Below are 15666 nucleotides of genomic sequence, written 5' to 3' on the forward strand. Positions count from 1 at the left end.
CTAATTCAAAATGCTGGTCTTGACCTTCAAAGCCCTATATGGATTGGGACCAACATACCTGAGGGATTGCCTTCTCCCTTATGCCCACCCAACCACTACAGACATCTTTGGAGACCCTGTCTTGGGTGCCCCCATCTTCTAAAATTAACCAAGTGGCAATCTGGAAGAGGACCTGCTTGGTCATGGCACCAGAACTCTGGAACTGTCTCCTCAGGGAGATTTGTCTGTCCCCTTCTGTTGTCATCTTCCAGCAGTGGGTGAAAATTTCTGTTTATATGTTTAGCATTCCCTCCTTCTTCCCCAATCTTTTAATTGTTGTTTTTATGTCTTTGTATGTATTTTAGCTTTGTTTTTTAAAATTGTTTTAATAATGTGTGCTTTGTGGAGAGGGTAGTTTTAAATGGTTTTAAAATGTGATTTTTATGTTTTAATTTGTTAGCCACCTTGGTGGCCTTTGTGAGGGCAGAAAGGCGTGATATAAATTTTGTAAATAATAATAAATGGGGGAGAAGGAAGCTAACCCTGGTTTCTAGAAGTTTCCAAAACCTGACAATGCATTCCTGTATGTGTAAGTGTCCAGGGCCCCCTTGAAGAAACATTCATTTTGTTTGTTTCTTTTCCTCATAAACTTATTACCCATATGTTTAAGCCAGTTAGTCTACTTGTTGAGTCAAAGGTTTATACCACATTCTTGTTCATTTCTGAGAGAAAATTTTGTGCTAACACAGTTTTGTCTTTTTAGTGACTTGCATACAGTGGGTAGAGTGAAGTAATGATTTTTCAATGTGCATATATTTTTATGTCTTAAACAGATATTGATGAATGTACTCAGACTCCCCATCTTTGTTCCCTTGGGCGTTGTGAAAATACAGAAGGAAGCTTCCTTTGCATTTGCCAGGCAGGGTTCATGGCCAATGAACAAGGAACAGACTGTATTGGTAACTACTGTGTTTGATAAAATGATCTCTAGTTAATTAAGACCCTGAGCTGAAATCAATTGATGTAATCAAAAACTGTTTCCATTGACATATAATCATTGCATCAGGTGCCAAATTCTCAAATTGTCATATAGGTCATGGTGGTATTTAAAAAGAATTTTCTTTAAAATTATTTGGATGAATGCATTGGTAATGTTAAATTGAGTTGATACAATAGGTTAGGGGCTTCCCCGCCCCTTCACAGAGCAAGGGCACCTGAGAGAGAGAGTGGCTCCTCTCAGTTGGATCTGGAGGCAGGGTGACACAGTATGGTGTTCTCATGGCTGCCACGTTGGATCACACATGAACTGGGAGATCTGGGCTTCCTAGGTACACGTGGGCCTGATTCAGCTTGTACTATGGTGAACATGGAGAAGGGCTTTCAGCACACGCCATTTTCTCAACTTGAAACTTCCTTGGAGCCACTTTCTGCTCCACTGTAAAATTTGTGTAGCCATCATTACATGCAAATTCCCCAGTATAGAGCAAACAGCAGCAACCTGGGCTATTCCAGGTTGGAAAGACAACACAGAAGGAAGCTACCACACACTGCAGCCCTGATCCAAATTGTGGCCACCAAAAGCCTGGGAAATGGAACTCTCAGTGCCCATATGATCCAAAGTCCTTGTGGTGACCACCAAGACATTGTATCGTGCATTGGCCCTTATTTCCTGTTCACTGGTGTATAGTGGGAAGACCTTTTCAGTCTCATCTTGCCTCAAAGGAAAAAACAGGATGCTTGAGAGCACTGATCTGTTTCTTGGCAAAGCTTCTAACTTTTCTTCTGATGTCTGTTTCTAATTTTTGTGTACCTTTTCAGTGTTTCCAACCCTTTCTTTACACACACACAAAACTGATTTTTAAGGGCATTGGGGGTGGGGGTGGGGTGGGGAAATAAGCAACTTTGGCCACAGGACTACCAAATGTTGAATATAAAGCCATTTTTTAACTTTCAGAATATTCTCCTTATGGTTTGTCTGACGTATCCTTGGAGATACATTTTCATGAAGAACTCTTCTCTAGTTTTCTCACAAAATTAAACTGCCAGCAGATTATGGCTGCTAGTCAGAACTCAGAAGTACAGTGTCCAGGTTGGGACAGGAGAGGATTCATAAAGGAAATCTACAAGCACCAATGCTTCTCACTTCTTGGCAGCCAGCCATCACAGATAAATTTACACTTTGCTTAGATCAAGTCATTTTTGAAGAATGATCACCTTTTAATGGGTCTTGCCAAAAATAACAGCTTAGATGGATTTTCTAGGAGTTCAATAGGAAAACACTGTGAGGAGTATTTCTTCTTCTATGATTACTCATTGCTGCCCCTAAAGCATTATAAATCATGCTTTTAAAACACAAGTGGCTGTGATAGGCACAAAATCCAGAATGAATGTGATATGATGACGTAGTAGGAAAAGACTCTCGATGTTTCTTTTATTGTTGCCTTCAATCACAAGCGTGGCCTGTTTTATGAAGAGCACCATATATGTGCAGATCAAGCTAGTGTGGTTAAATTCAAAGGAGTACATGCAGAGCGGAGTTTCTGGAATGGATCTCTCCCACCTTCCCTTTCCATCTGCTGCCCTTTACACTGCCTGGTATTCTGAAGGACCTTGGAAAAATTATAGGGATATGATATGGGGGCCTGCAGCAGGAAGGGCTAATTGGTGAAAATCTCCCCCTTGTACAAGCAGAATCCTCTTCCATTCATGAAAGAAGGTTCTTGTGATCTAATATACAAGGTTATGGCCTTCCTCCAGCCTAAAACATCTTCCTGTAACTAGAGGCTGGAGGAAGGTTTCAGATTCGCTGAGTGAAATGGTAGTAAGCAAGTCATTAAGTGTTGTTAGTAAGGTTGTGTGTTGGGATATTCCCTGTACAAATGTGTATCTGAAAAATACCTCACTGACATTTTTTGGATATATTCATGTATCTGAATAGTATTCAGGATTTTCTGGGATCCCAAATGGATCCCAAAAAATTCCAGAAATATTCAGGAATACCCAGGGCCAGCATTTTAAGGCTCCTAGGACTGTTTTTCTTCAATTTTACAGTGTGTCTTTGTCAGGTCTTGGGATGCCAGATTGGGTTGCCTTGAATTCTCTGGTTTCACACTTATTGCGATGGGCTTGCCAGTTGCCACATTGGTCTGTTGTTCTGCTGGGATTCCCTGGTTGTACACTAGTCCAACAGTGCTTCTTGCTTAAGTTAGTTTTGCTTGCGCTCTGGTTTGTTATTGGTCATGTTCAGCTTGCCACGTTGCCCCACAGCTCTGTTAGGACTCTCTAGTTTGATGTTGGTTCTCTTAGGCTTATTGGTTCTGTTTACATTGGAAGGCTTTTAGCCAGTGGTTGCTTGGTCCTGGAGAAAGCATGGATTTTTCCACATAGGAAACAATGGAGCATGGCTGGTAGCACCTTATTCAGGGGCCCAAAGAACTGGACACTTGACCCTATCTACTTGAAACTTGTGGTTTCCTTACTGGACAGGCAGGACTAGGTTCTCTGCGATTTTTGTGACTTTTTTATTTTTGAAAACAGCCACTCCAGCCCCCCTACAAAACAAGGGACCCAAATAATTTTGGAATTTTGAAAAGAATCTCAATCCAAATACCAAACAGACATTGGGGACCCAAATAACCCGGAATGCAAGTATTTGTATTCCAGAGGATGATGGAAGACAGGAGGGCCTGGCGTGATGTGGTCCATGGGGTCGCAAAGAGTCGGACTCGACTGTGCGACTGAATAACAACAACCAAAGCCAGTATTTGTCCCCTTTCTGAAAACTGAACCTGAAAAATACCAGATTTTCAGCTGTCCCTCTCTAGTAGCTTCATTTGAAATGTGGTGTTGGAGGAGAGTTTTACAGATACCATGGACCACCAAAAAGACAAGTAAGTGGGTTCTAGAGCAAATCAAGCCTGAGCTCCCCCTACAAACTAAAATGACTAAAATGAGGCGGTCATAATTTTAAAGCCTGGGAGGGGCCTGATACACAGGAGCCTGCCCATTCATGTACATTATTGTCTTTTCCAGACTCACTGGAAAAGACAATAATGCCAGGGAAATTCGAAGGCAGTACGAAAAGAGGAAGGCCCAACATGAGATGAGATGTAATTGCCCATCAGTAAAAATAAAAGATTTTCTATATAATTTTAGTGAGAATTTAGTTTTTAAAATTTTCCTGAGTAGTCCTGCACAAGGAGTTATTGTGGCAGGACACCACAAATGCAGAGAGAGGGTCTTTTGGAAGATGAATTTGCCGAAATGGCTCTCCAGCTGCATGGGAATCATAAATGGAAAGCAATTGACCAGAAATGCCCATGAATGGACCTTGTAGATGAGGTAACTGAAAATATCAATGAAATCCCAGCTTATTTATTGCATTGTTTATGTAAGGTCTGCTCTAACATCTCAAGTATTCTGTAGCATGAAGCTAGTTGAAACCTAGCATTCAGTAAATAGTTTGTTTTCAAAATATGGGGAACTCCCATATTTCCTACTTTTAACTTTTTATGTTTCTCATATCCTAGATGTTGATGAATGTGCCAGGCCTCATACCTGTGGGGAAGGCCTTTGTGTAAATACCATTGGTTCATATAGATGTGAATATTGTGAAAGCGGATTCCGAATGGTCAGGCGAGGACAGTGTGAAGGTAGGTTCTCCTACTGCCATAACAAGAATGCTGAAACATTCATTCTCATCGTTATTATTATGGGAAATTCTCTCCAAAAAAGCCATCAAAAATTGTTATAGGTATCAACTTTATTAATTTGAAGCATATGTTTGCTGTGCTTTCTGTTAAAAGAAACAGGTGGTTCCTGACAAATGCAGGTTGGCATCTGGTCATTCCTGCAGGTTGGCATGGTCCCAGGAGTACCTTCTGTCAGCTGCGCCTGGTTTGCCAGCTCTCTCATTACCTATACTCAGCCAAACTGGCCACACTGATCCATGTATCTCTTACCTCATGGTTGGATTAGTCCAGTGCACTCTATTTGGATCTATCCTTGAAGTCAACTTGGAAACTACAACTGGTTCAGAATACTGCAGCTGTTGTCAGGAACTAGGTGCCAGGAACATAGGTTTCTCAATTTAAAACAGCTACATTGACTGCCGTTCTGTTTCCAAGTTCAATTCAGGGTGCTGGTTGTGACCTTTAAAGCCCTTCACGACCTGGAACCCATATATTTGAAGGACTGTGTCCTTCCATATGTCCCTGCAACAGCCATCTGTTGGCTGTCCCACAAGTTAGAGTAGCCTGTCTGGCATCAACCAAAGACCAGGCCTTTTCCTTCATGGCTCCCATAGGCGTCAACTTTGGGGGGACTTGGGGGCGGGGGCTATCCCCGAAATTTTCCAGGAGAGACTCAGCCTTTCAAAGACCCTTTCCAACACCTGTTCTCTTAGACCTCCTAGGTTTAAACCTTTATCCTTTGGCACACAAAGCATGGTCTCTCTACCATCAGTCCATCAGTGTCATCATTGTCTACTCAGACTGGCAGTGGTTCTCCAGGGTTTTATGGAGAGGATTTTGCCCATACCGTGCTTTTTTTCTGAGTCGTTGGGGTCTGGCTAGAAGAGAAGAGATTGGATTTATACCTCACCCTTCACTACCTGAAGGAGTCTCAGAGCGGCTTACATACTCCTTTCCCTTCCCCTCCCCACAACAGACACCCTGTGAGGTAGGTGGGGCTGAGAGAGCTCTTGACAGAAACTGCTCTTTTTCAAGAACAGCTGTTATCAGAGCTATGGCTTGCCCAAGGTCATCCAGCCAGGTGCAAGTGTTGGAAAGTCTACACCCTTGAGCTCCTGCCCTGTAAAGTGGGCTTTCTGAAGAGGTATGGGTGGCTGCCTCTTTGGAGATCTTCAGGAAGTGTTGCAAGACTTGCTTTTTTTCCAGGGCTCTGTGTGTGTGTGTGTGTGTGTGTGTGTGTGAATGGCATCTTTTAAGAGAGGAGGAAGGGAGAGATTTGGAGTTTGCTATTTTATTCTTATTTTAACTGGAAATGTTTTTAACTGTTACTGTAAGTCATCTTGAAGCAGGAGGAGAGGCAGCGTATAAATGTTTTAAGAAATAAATCATAACACATACAATAAAATAAATCTAGTATACAAAAATAAAACCTGTAGCATAATGTAGGGAACGACCCAGTACAATGAAATAACAGTTGCAGCTAGACTTGCCCATTTCTTTCATTGTAATTATAGTAATGGATGTGAAAACAAAACGAATTGCTATCTAAACAGCCTATAACAAAAGAAACCCATGATTTTCTTTTGTTTTGTTCATGAGCTTTGGTTTTTGCATTTAGTTTCTGTCTCTCTGTGGTGTGTTTTCGTAATAAGGGCATAAAATCCGGTTTTCCTTAGGAAAAGTGGGGAGAGAGCCTCTGGTTTTTCTTGATTTATTGCAGACTGTAGCCACTAAGATTACATGCATGTGTGAGGTAGTCCTATCCTGAAGCATATGGGGTGGGACTTCAAATCAGAAGCTGATTACATACTGCAGCTTGCCTGTTTCTAGGGATCTCAGAGGGAGAGACACCCTTTGCAGAATCTTCTTGTAAAGTACATAAACTGTAGTATCTTATACTATATTATTTTATACTATTTTATTCCTTTCTTACTCAAACTCCTTTCTTACTTGAACTGCTTGTAATCTCTGTCCCATCTCAAGGAATGACGGTGTGCAGGCCCAGTTAACTCCCTCTTCCTTGATCTTGATGCTGTGTAACACCAGATTGTTTTCAGCACAAACGGGTCTCCTCCCTCCTGTATTTGTATTCCTCTGCCACTTTCACTTGTTTCCGCAGAGGTATTTGCAGTCCGTGGAACAAAAATGCAGTTTGCTCCCTCTTGTGGTGCAGCAAGAGAATTCCTGGAAACAGGGAAGTCTGATGCTGCACCACAAGAGACTGCCTCTACTTTCCCTATGTTCTGCCACAAGAACTTTGCTCCTGTAAGCAGGGACCTCTGCAAGTGCCAACCTGCAAATTAGCAAAATCAACAACTGCCTGTACACTAATTTGTCTCCCTTTCTGACAATACAACAACTCGCGGGTACTCAATGAAATTAATAAGCAGCAAGCTTAGAAGAAAGGAAGTACTTCTTCACCCAAAGAGTAATTAACATATGCAGTTCACTGCCACAAAAACTGGTGGTGGCAGCTATGAGCATAGACAGCTTCAAGAGAGGACTGGATAAACATATGGAACAGAGGTCCATCAGTGGCTATTAGCCACAAGGTAGAAATGGAACACTATGTCTAGGGCAGTGATGCTCTATATTCTTGGTGCTTGAGGAGCAACAGTGGGAGGGCTTCTGGAGTTCTGGCCCTGCTGGTGAAACTCCTGATGGCGTGTGGGTTTTGGCCATTGTGTGACACAGTGTGTTGGACTGGATTGGCCATTGGCCTGATCCACAAACTGTGCAGAACTGAGCTATTCAAGAGGGTTTTTCTACTCAGGTAATAGGGTAGCACTGCACAAAATGGTTTTACAAATATGCTTGGATAAGTGATTAAGGACTATGGTCTATATATACTGCTGTGTTTAGCTTATTGTTAGTAGGATCCTACTTATGTAAATTCTCTACAGCTTAATGAGTCATGTGAATACTTATGCTATGCTTCAGTTCTTTCTGGTGATCCAGAATTCTAAAATCCTAATGCATTTGGTTATTGAATGTCCCATTTTTTGTGATTGTCCTAGCTCAGTGTGTCTAAGCTGCCTTGAGACCCTGTGAGAGAGGCAGACTATAAATAATGTAAATAAATACAAATAAATTTTCTGACTCTAGTGAGAAGAATTTGCAACATGGTGGGGACACATGTGGCAGAGGCAAAGAGAGAGGACGGGATGGTTTTGAAAAAGCAGCAGCAGCCAGCATTAGTAGCAGTTTACCTGGCACTGGAAGTCTCCCCTGCAAGCCGAAGCTACCGTTCTTCTAGATAAATGGCTGCAGTGCCAGTCCCTCAAGCTATTTTATGTGTTACTGTTTCCAATCAATTCTCCCATAAACTTTAATGTTAAACACGGACACATTTTGTTGCCTCAGAAAGGGGTACCCAATATTCTATCTGTCTGATATATGGCAGTTTAAATATCCTAGGAGGGTACTGCAATCCCCCTGAGTTTTATCCAATTCAGATGGAAAACCCTGACAGTACAGACTCAATAATGAAAAAGAATCATAAATATGAAACGTAATGAATGAAACAATACCAAAACAAAATCATACATAACAACCCATTAATGGAACTGTCCCTTTAGGAATTAATAATAAAAATGAAAAAAAACAAAGCAAACTCCCATGCACAAGTCTAGTTGCTACATGAATTCTGAAGTTACTTTACACAGTGAAGTTCATCACTTCACTTATTATGATTATGTAATACCAGGAGTTACAATGGAATCCATTTGTGGTTTGGAATATACAGTTGGCAAAAATCTGCGAGTTCGTAGAACAAAATGTCCCAGCACGTCTGACCTACAAAGCATGTAAAGTTGGGTTTTGGCAGATTTTTTCCCCTTATTTAAAAAAAGAAAAACCAACATTAATTTAATCATAAATTAAAATAATATTCAGTTATTTAATTTAGAGTATAGACATCAGCATAGTTCTGTTACTTTCATATCTGTAAATGTTCAATACCTTTTTCTGGACTATTTGTCCATTCCAGACTAAAATGAACAGAGGTCTTTGTAGTTAAAGGTGGCTTTAAATATAGATCTCAAAGGTTAGTGCTGATAGTATTGTGGAAGTGAAAATTAGGCATAATTATAACTGAGTTACTATTAATCACGACATACTGTGAAAATCAACAGACTGTTGAAATGTAATTTATAAGGACAATTCTGAGATGTGTATGGTTTTATGTGTATGGTTTTATGTTGGTACTATGCTTCAAAAGTGCAACACTACATTGTATTTTTAAGAGATTGGTTTGATCCTACCAGTCTGTTTCACTAATACATAAGAGCTGCCTCTCCTGGTGGAAAAAGCACCCACAGAAGTTTTCTTGCACTAGAGAATCACCTTACTCTCAGCAGAATGGACTGGGAGGAGCCTACCCCATGTACTTATGCACAGGTAGCTCCATGAGGACATTGTCTTGTGTTACATGGTCCTTACAGTTAGAACATGTCTATGAATGAAATTTTGGTGGATAAGATGAAAACATAATTTGGGACTGAATAACGTAAGTAAAATCTTAGGTTTGGGTGGGTAGCCGTGTTGGTCTGAAGAAGTGTGCATGCACATGAAAGCTTATACCCAGAACTAAAGTTTGTTGGCCTTAAAGGTGCCACTGGACTCAAACTTTGTTCTGAAATCTTAGGTGTTTATGATACTGACACTCCTAAAATAAGAGGTGGGTGGAATAGAAAGAGGAAACTTCTGAAACAGAGAACTGTAGTGATGACGATTTGCTCCTCAAGCACGGGGTTGAGTAGTGCAGGGGGTTAGGATTGTTAGGCCTTTGTTTACCACAGATACATACATTCAGAATACAAAAAGAAGAAGAAGAGATTGGATTTATACCCCACCCTTCACTACCCAAGGGAGTCTCAGAGGGCTTACAAACTCCTTTCCCTTCCCCTCCTCACAACAGACACCCTGTGAGGTAGGTGGGGCTGAGAGAACTCTGACAGAAACTGCTCTTTTTCAAGAACAATTATGGCTTGCCCAAGGTCATCCAGCCAGGTGCAAGTGGAGGAGTGGGGAATCAAACCCGGTTCTCCCAGATTAGAGTCCGTGCACTTAACCACTACACCAAACTGGTAATGATTTCTGAAAGGAATCTCCCTTATAAATAATAACCGAATGGTGGTGGCACTTCTCTAGAACATTCCACATGCTCCAAAATCAGTTCGCTCTCTGATCTGTCATTCAGAGGGTCTCCCTATCCACTGGCTGCTTTGCCTGAGTCCTGCCTCCAACATTCTTCTCCCCCCCATAGCCTGTCAGAACACAGAGGTTATTTGCATATGCAGCCTCATTGGCCTCTGCCTCGGAACACAGAGGTCGTTTGCATATGCAACTTGATTGGCTTTTGCCTCTAACATTCTAAACAGTTTTGCTGTTCTGAGGTAAAATGTGTCCAAAATCCAGGTGAGGACTGGAGTTCACTCAGAATTACAACTGCTTTCCAGATGGCAGAGATCAGTTCCCCTGGAGAAAATGGTGGTCTCTGTATCCTTATATGCTGCTAAGGTGGCCCCCGTATGACAGCCAATGTGACGTAGCAGTCAGGGCTTCAGAGCATGGGAGAGGCTGCAGGTGTGTGGGGGGTGGAAAGCTGAAAAGTGAGGGGGAAATAAAGGTAGGTTGATGATTGGCTGGGAAGGAGATAGGGTTGCCAACTCCAGGTGGGAAATTCCTGGAGATGTGAGGGATGGAGCCTGGAGAGGTGAGGTTTCAGGAGGCGTGGGACCTCGGACAGGTACAAAGCCATAGACTCCACCTTCCAAAACAACTATTCCCTTCTGGGGAACCATCGTTCCCAATCTCCAGGTGAGGGCTGGAGATCACGCAAAATCGCAACTGTTCTTTAGGTAGCAGAGATCAGTTCCTCTGGAGAAAATGGTGGACTCTGTGTCATTATACCCTGCTGAGGTCGTCACAGCAAATTGACACTGAGTGTCCAAGGCCGGGGTACCCGCCCAGAGCCTCTTTTTAGAAGCCGTTGTATTTATTTCCACAACAGGCCTTTTTCCTAGTAGTAAATAACTACCAACAAAATCATTCAGCTCCCAGAATAGATCCAAATTAATGGGAAATTAAATAAATGTAAGAGACTGCTGCCGTTAAGAACATAAGAGACGCCAATGTTGGATCAGGCCAAAGGCCCATCCAGTCCAACACTCTGTGTCACAGTGGCGAAAAATACGAGGTGCCATCAGGAGGTCCACCAGTGGAGCCAGGACATTAAAAGCCCTCCCACTGTTGACACCCCCCCCAAGCACCAAGAAGACAGCATGCTTGTAGCTGCCACCACTTCCTGTGGCAGTGAATTCCAAGTGTTAATCACTCTTTGGGTGAAGAAGTACTTCCTTTTATCCGTTCTAACCCGACCGCTCAGCAATTTCATGGAGTGCCCACGGGTTCTTGTATTGTGAGAAAGGGAGAAAAGTACCTCTTTCTTTACCTGCTCTTTCCCATGCATAATCTTATAAACCTCGATCATGTCACCCCTCAGTCGTCTTTTCTCCAAGCTAAAGAGCCCTAAGCGCCTTAACCTTTCCTCATAGGGAAAGTGTTCCAACCCTTTTATCATTCGAGTTGCCCTTTTCTGCACTTTTTCCAAAGCTATAATATCCTTTTTAAGGTGTGGTGACCAGAACTGCACACAGTATTCCAAATGAGGTCTCACCATTGATTTATATAGGGGCATTATGATATTGGCTGATCTGTTTACAATACCCTTCCTAATAATCCCCAGCATAGCATTGGCCTTCTTTATTGCAGTCACACACTGTCTCGACATTTTCAGTGAGTTATCTACTACAACTCCAAGATCTCTCTCTTGCTCAGTCTCTGCCAGTTCAGACCCCATCAATGTGTATTTATATTTAGGATTTTTGGCTCCAATGTGCATCACCTTGCACTTGGCCACATTGAACCCCATTTGCCATGTTGACGCCCACTTGCCCATCCTTGACAGATCCCTTTGGAGTGCCTCACAATCCTCACTGGTTTTCACCACCCTGAACAACTTCGTATCATCCGCAAATTTAGCCACTTCACTGCTTACTCCCAACTCCAAATCATTAATGAATAAGTTAAAAAGCAGTGGACCAAGTACTGATCCCTGCAGTACCCCACTGCTTACCACCCTCCACTGAGAAAATTGCCCATTTATACTCACTCTCTGTTTTCTATTAATTAGCCAGTTTTTGATCCACAAAAGGACTTGTCCTTCTATCCTATGATATTTGAGCTTACTTTATCAAACTTTATCAAAAGCTTTCTGGAAGTCAAGGTAAACAATATCTATTGGGTCCCCCTTGTCCACATGTTTGTTATTTATTTATTTAAAATATTTTTGTGCTTCTTTCCACCAGATCAGGGTCCCCAAGGTGGCACATGTAAAAACATTATTGTGGATGCGTGCTTTTCTATCTGATTGCTCATCCTGTTTATTATTTTTGTCAACTTGATATCTCAACTCTGTTGAAGAACAGTGACTTTATTTTATTTATTTATTTTATTCGATTTATACCTCGCCCTTCCTACCAAAGCAGGACTTTCCACCTATTTGATTCACACATTCTATGGGCCAGTGATGTTTTTGTATGTGTTAGGAAACATGCAGAGAGTTTCCCTTAACAGAAAAACATAGAGGACTCCTGCAGGCATGCCCAAGCTGTGTAGCTTGCTAGAGCACAAATCCTAAATTTTGATTACATCACAGATCTGGCATGCACTCAGGCTGCAAACCCAACTCCTCAGGCAATAGCTGTCAATCACATTTTTATGCTTCTGTTCTACCAAACAGTTATCAATCCCCTTTTATTGTCCCAGCAATCCTGTGGTGTTAGGTTGACAGTATGTGACTGGCCCAGTGTCTCCCAGGAATCTTAATGGCTAAATGGGGATTTTAACCTGGATCTCCCAAGTCCTAGTCTGACAACTATTCACTACAGTATGGTGACTAATTACACTATGTTTGCAAGTGGGTGTAGCATGCAATTAGTCCCTCAGTCTGTGGCCATTTTATACCTCCTAATTAAAAGGGTAAAGTGATGGGGCCTTTCCCCGTTTTTCTTTTTTAATTCTAGTCCCATACTGTTTCATGTACCCCCTGATTTCTGCATGCATTTTTGTGCCTTCAGTTTTCACTTTGGGTTTTTTGTTTTTCCCTGATTATTTTCTGGTTCTTTTGAGACCACCTTTACACCAGTGTTTTTCTGGAAGCAAGTTTTGAGTTGGCTTTTTCCTGGTACTGGTATATAATGTCAGTTTTCTTCATCCTGACATCCCCCCCCCCCAACTGTTTAATGATTGGACTGTCAGAGTCAAACCACTCCCTCTCCTCCCCCTACAACTCTGAAGAGAAGTGATTTCTTTTTATAAACAAGATACTAAAATATCAATATATCACTGAAGCATTGTAATCTGAATCCCTAGTTTTCATTTAAAAACAAAGTAAGTTTCTAGCCCATTCCCTTGTGGATATATAAGGAAAAAGGCATATCTCTGCAAGAAAGATGTCTAGAGACTTTAAAAAAATAAAAGCTGGGAATTTGGAGAGCCTCTCTATTGTTACAATGCTCCAGTGATATATTGGTATTTTAGTGCCATTTGGGGGGGGGCACTCTGGCACCACTGATGACACCACCCTCCCTTGAATTAACCCACATATGGAAGAAAATAAATGCCACATCTGTGAAAATGCAGAGGGAGGGCAGACATGTTGAAGAACACTGCCCAGGCCAATTCCAGTGCTTGTGGATCAACTCCCAAGAAAATCAGGAGTAAGTCAAACATGCACAAAAGCTCATGGAGGGATTGGAGTTTATGTCCTCTTTCTGCTGTTAGTAGGATGTAGCTAATAAAGCAGATAAGTGATACTAACCCTGTCTAGATATAGGACTTTAACCTAACAACAGAGGAAAGAAATATTACTTATTCCTGGTGCCTTTTTTTCCTACCAATGTGGTTCACTTATTTAAGTGGATAGTTTTGATAATATTTCAAAATGATGTGTAACAAAACACCAAAACAAAGTAAAATTTGCATTCATATGACATCAGATTTGTAATATGTACAATGTATCCTGTCCCAGAAATATTTTTAACTCTTCATCATAACTGTAGCCAAAATGGCTTACACTGTTCTCTTCTCCTCCATTTTATCTTCACAACAGTCTTGTTTGGTAGGTTAGGCTGAGATTATGTTACTAGCCCAAGGTCACCCAATAAGATTCAAACCTGGGTCTTCCAAATCCTAGTCTGACATTCTAACCATCATGCTGCATTGGGATCTATGCTTATACTAGCAAAATAATATGTAAGATTAAACATGATGGTCCTATTCTTCAGTTGAAATAAATAAGATTTATGTATTTATTACATTTTAGTCCTACCAGTATTTTCAAGGCGTTTAGAGTTACTCAGTAACTCTCTCAGGAACACTCAGCAAACTACATGACTAAATAGGGACTTAATCTTGCATCGCTCAGCATTTTAGCCACTATATCAGGGGTGTCAAACATACGGCCTGTGAGCCAGAACCTGCCCCTGCAGGGCTCATATCTGGCCCGCAAGCAGCTGACTTCTCTCCCACTTCCTTCTGCGGGGCTGCTACTGCTTCGCACCTTGTTTTCTAATGGCTCCCTCGATCATACTAGAGAGATATAAACCCAAGCCTCCTCTCCATTGGCTAAGGTCTCCTCCCCTTCCCCCTCTTTTGGTGATGAGGGAGGGGGAGTGAAAGAGAGAGACAGAGCGCTGACAAGAACTTCCCCCACCAGCTGCTCAGAGGGACCTCAGTCCCTCTGGATTTGTAGTTCCTATGCCACAACGTATGGGTCTTGCAAAAAAGGGGGACAGACTGAAGAGCTTTCTAGAGCTGAGCTTCCTCTGAGTTTGTCTCGGGGAGGGGAGCTTTCCCAAAGGGAAAAATATATGTACTTCATGCTTTCCTGCGTTGCATTTCAAATGCATGCTTGGGGTTCCACAAAGGCAAGCAAGACCCTCCCAACCTCCCCCCCCATTGCTGCTGGCTCTGCTGCTGCTGGCACCACCATGACTACATTGTTGGCCTCTCTCTCACTGCTGCCGCTGCCGCCTCTGTGCGTGTCTAGAGGAGCCTGCACTTTTTTGCTTATTTGCTCACTGGGTGCTCTCTGTCTCTCTGTGTGTTGTGTGCGCAAGCCAGTGCCAGCTGAGAAGGCAATCAACAGGTATCTCAGGGCTGGACACAGAAATTTAAAAGAGGGAGGAAGGGAGAGACACCCCCCTCCATGCACACACTCACACATACACTTACGGGCACACACCAGCCCTCCCTGGTCAGGGAAACTCTGTTGCATTCAGCAGGTGGTGGCTACTGCCGCCATGCACGCCCCTTCAGCTCCCCCAACAAGCCACTTCAGGTTGCTTCCGTCCCCAAGGAAAAAAGCCTCCCCACCAGGGCCAGCTGATCAGTGCATTGCACAAGCTGGTCGAGGCGTCTGCAAGGCGGGTGGGCTTTAGAAAGGCAGCCTCAATCCCCTGGCTTTAAAGCAAGATGAATTTTCCTCCCCCTTGCTTTTATTTACGGGGATCAATCAGATGCTGGCTTGCACAGAAGGCAGTGGGCTTCTTGCTTTCCCCTCTCCTTGCCCATGTCCCCCCCCCCCCCCGGAAGGCACAGCCAGAACTGCAGGAGTTTTGAGGTGGCTGAGTGAGTCAGATGCAACCCCCCCCCACGCACACACTGCCACACACACACTCACACATCTATACACACGAGCAAGCATACACCAGTGCCACACATTGCTCCCTGCAGCACAGCCATTGAGTTGTAGTCACCACCCAGAGAAGAGATGGGTGGAAGAAGGCAATGCAAAGCGAGGGAAGGGGGAGGGGGAGCAGGAGGGGGTCCATCCCAGGGCCGCTTTCGGCCACTCAAGGGTCAGGTCTTTTTAGCCCCTGCCTTGGTGAAAAACAATAGCAGCCTGATGTGTGACTGTGCAAAATGCAGG

At 42.8% G+C, this 15666-nt stretch overlaps 1 protein-coding gene across 1 annotated transcript in view; it reads left to right on the forward strand.

Moving 5' to 3' along the window:
- LOC107113457 (latent-transforming growth factor beta-binding protein 1-like) overlaps nt 1–15666 on the forward strand; it is a gene marked incomplete at its 5' end in the record, with an annotated part of 230320 nt that overhangs the window by 102151 nt on the left and 112503 nt on the right. The window contains 2 exons of the mRNA XM_015414785.1: nt 813–938; nt 4509–4631. Of these exons, the coding sequence (XP_015270271.1) occupies nt 813–938; nt 4509–4631 (249 nt within the window). The remainder of the gene's footprint in view (nt 1–812; nt 939–4508; nt 4632–15666) is intronic.

This window comes from Gekko japonicus, unplaced genomic scaffold (genome assembly GCF_001447785.1).
Source record: "Gekko japonicus isolate JY-2015 unplaced genomic scaffold, Gekko_japonicus_V1.1 scaffold1784, whole genome shotgun sequence".
NCBI classification, from domain to species: Eukaryota; Metazoa; Chordata; class Lepidosauria; order Squamata; family Gekkonidae; genus Gekko; species Gekko japonicus.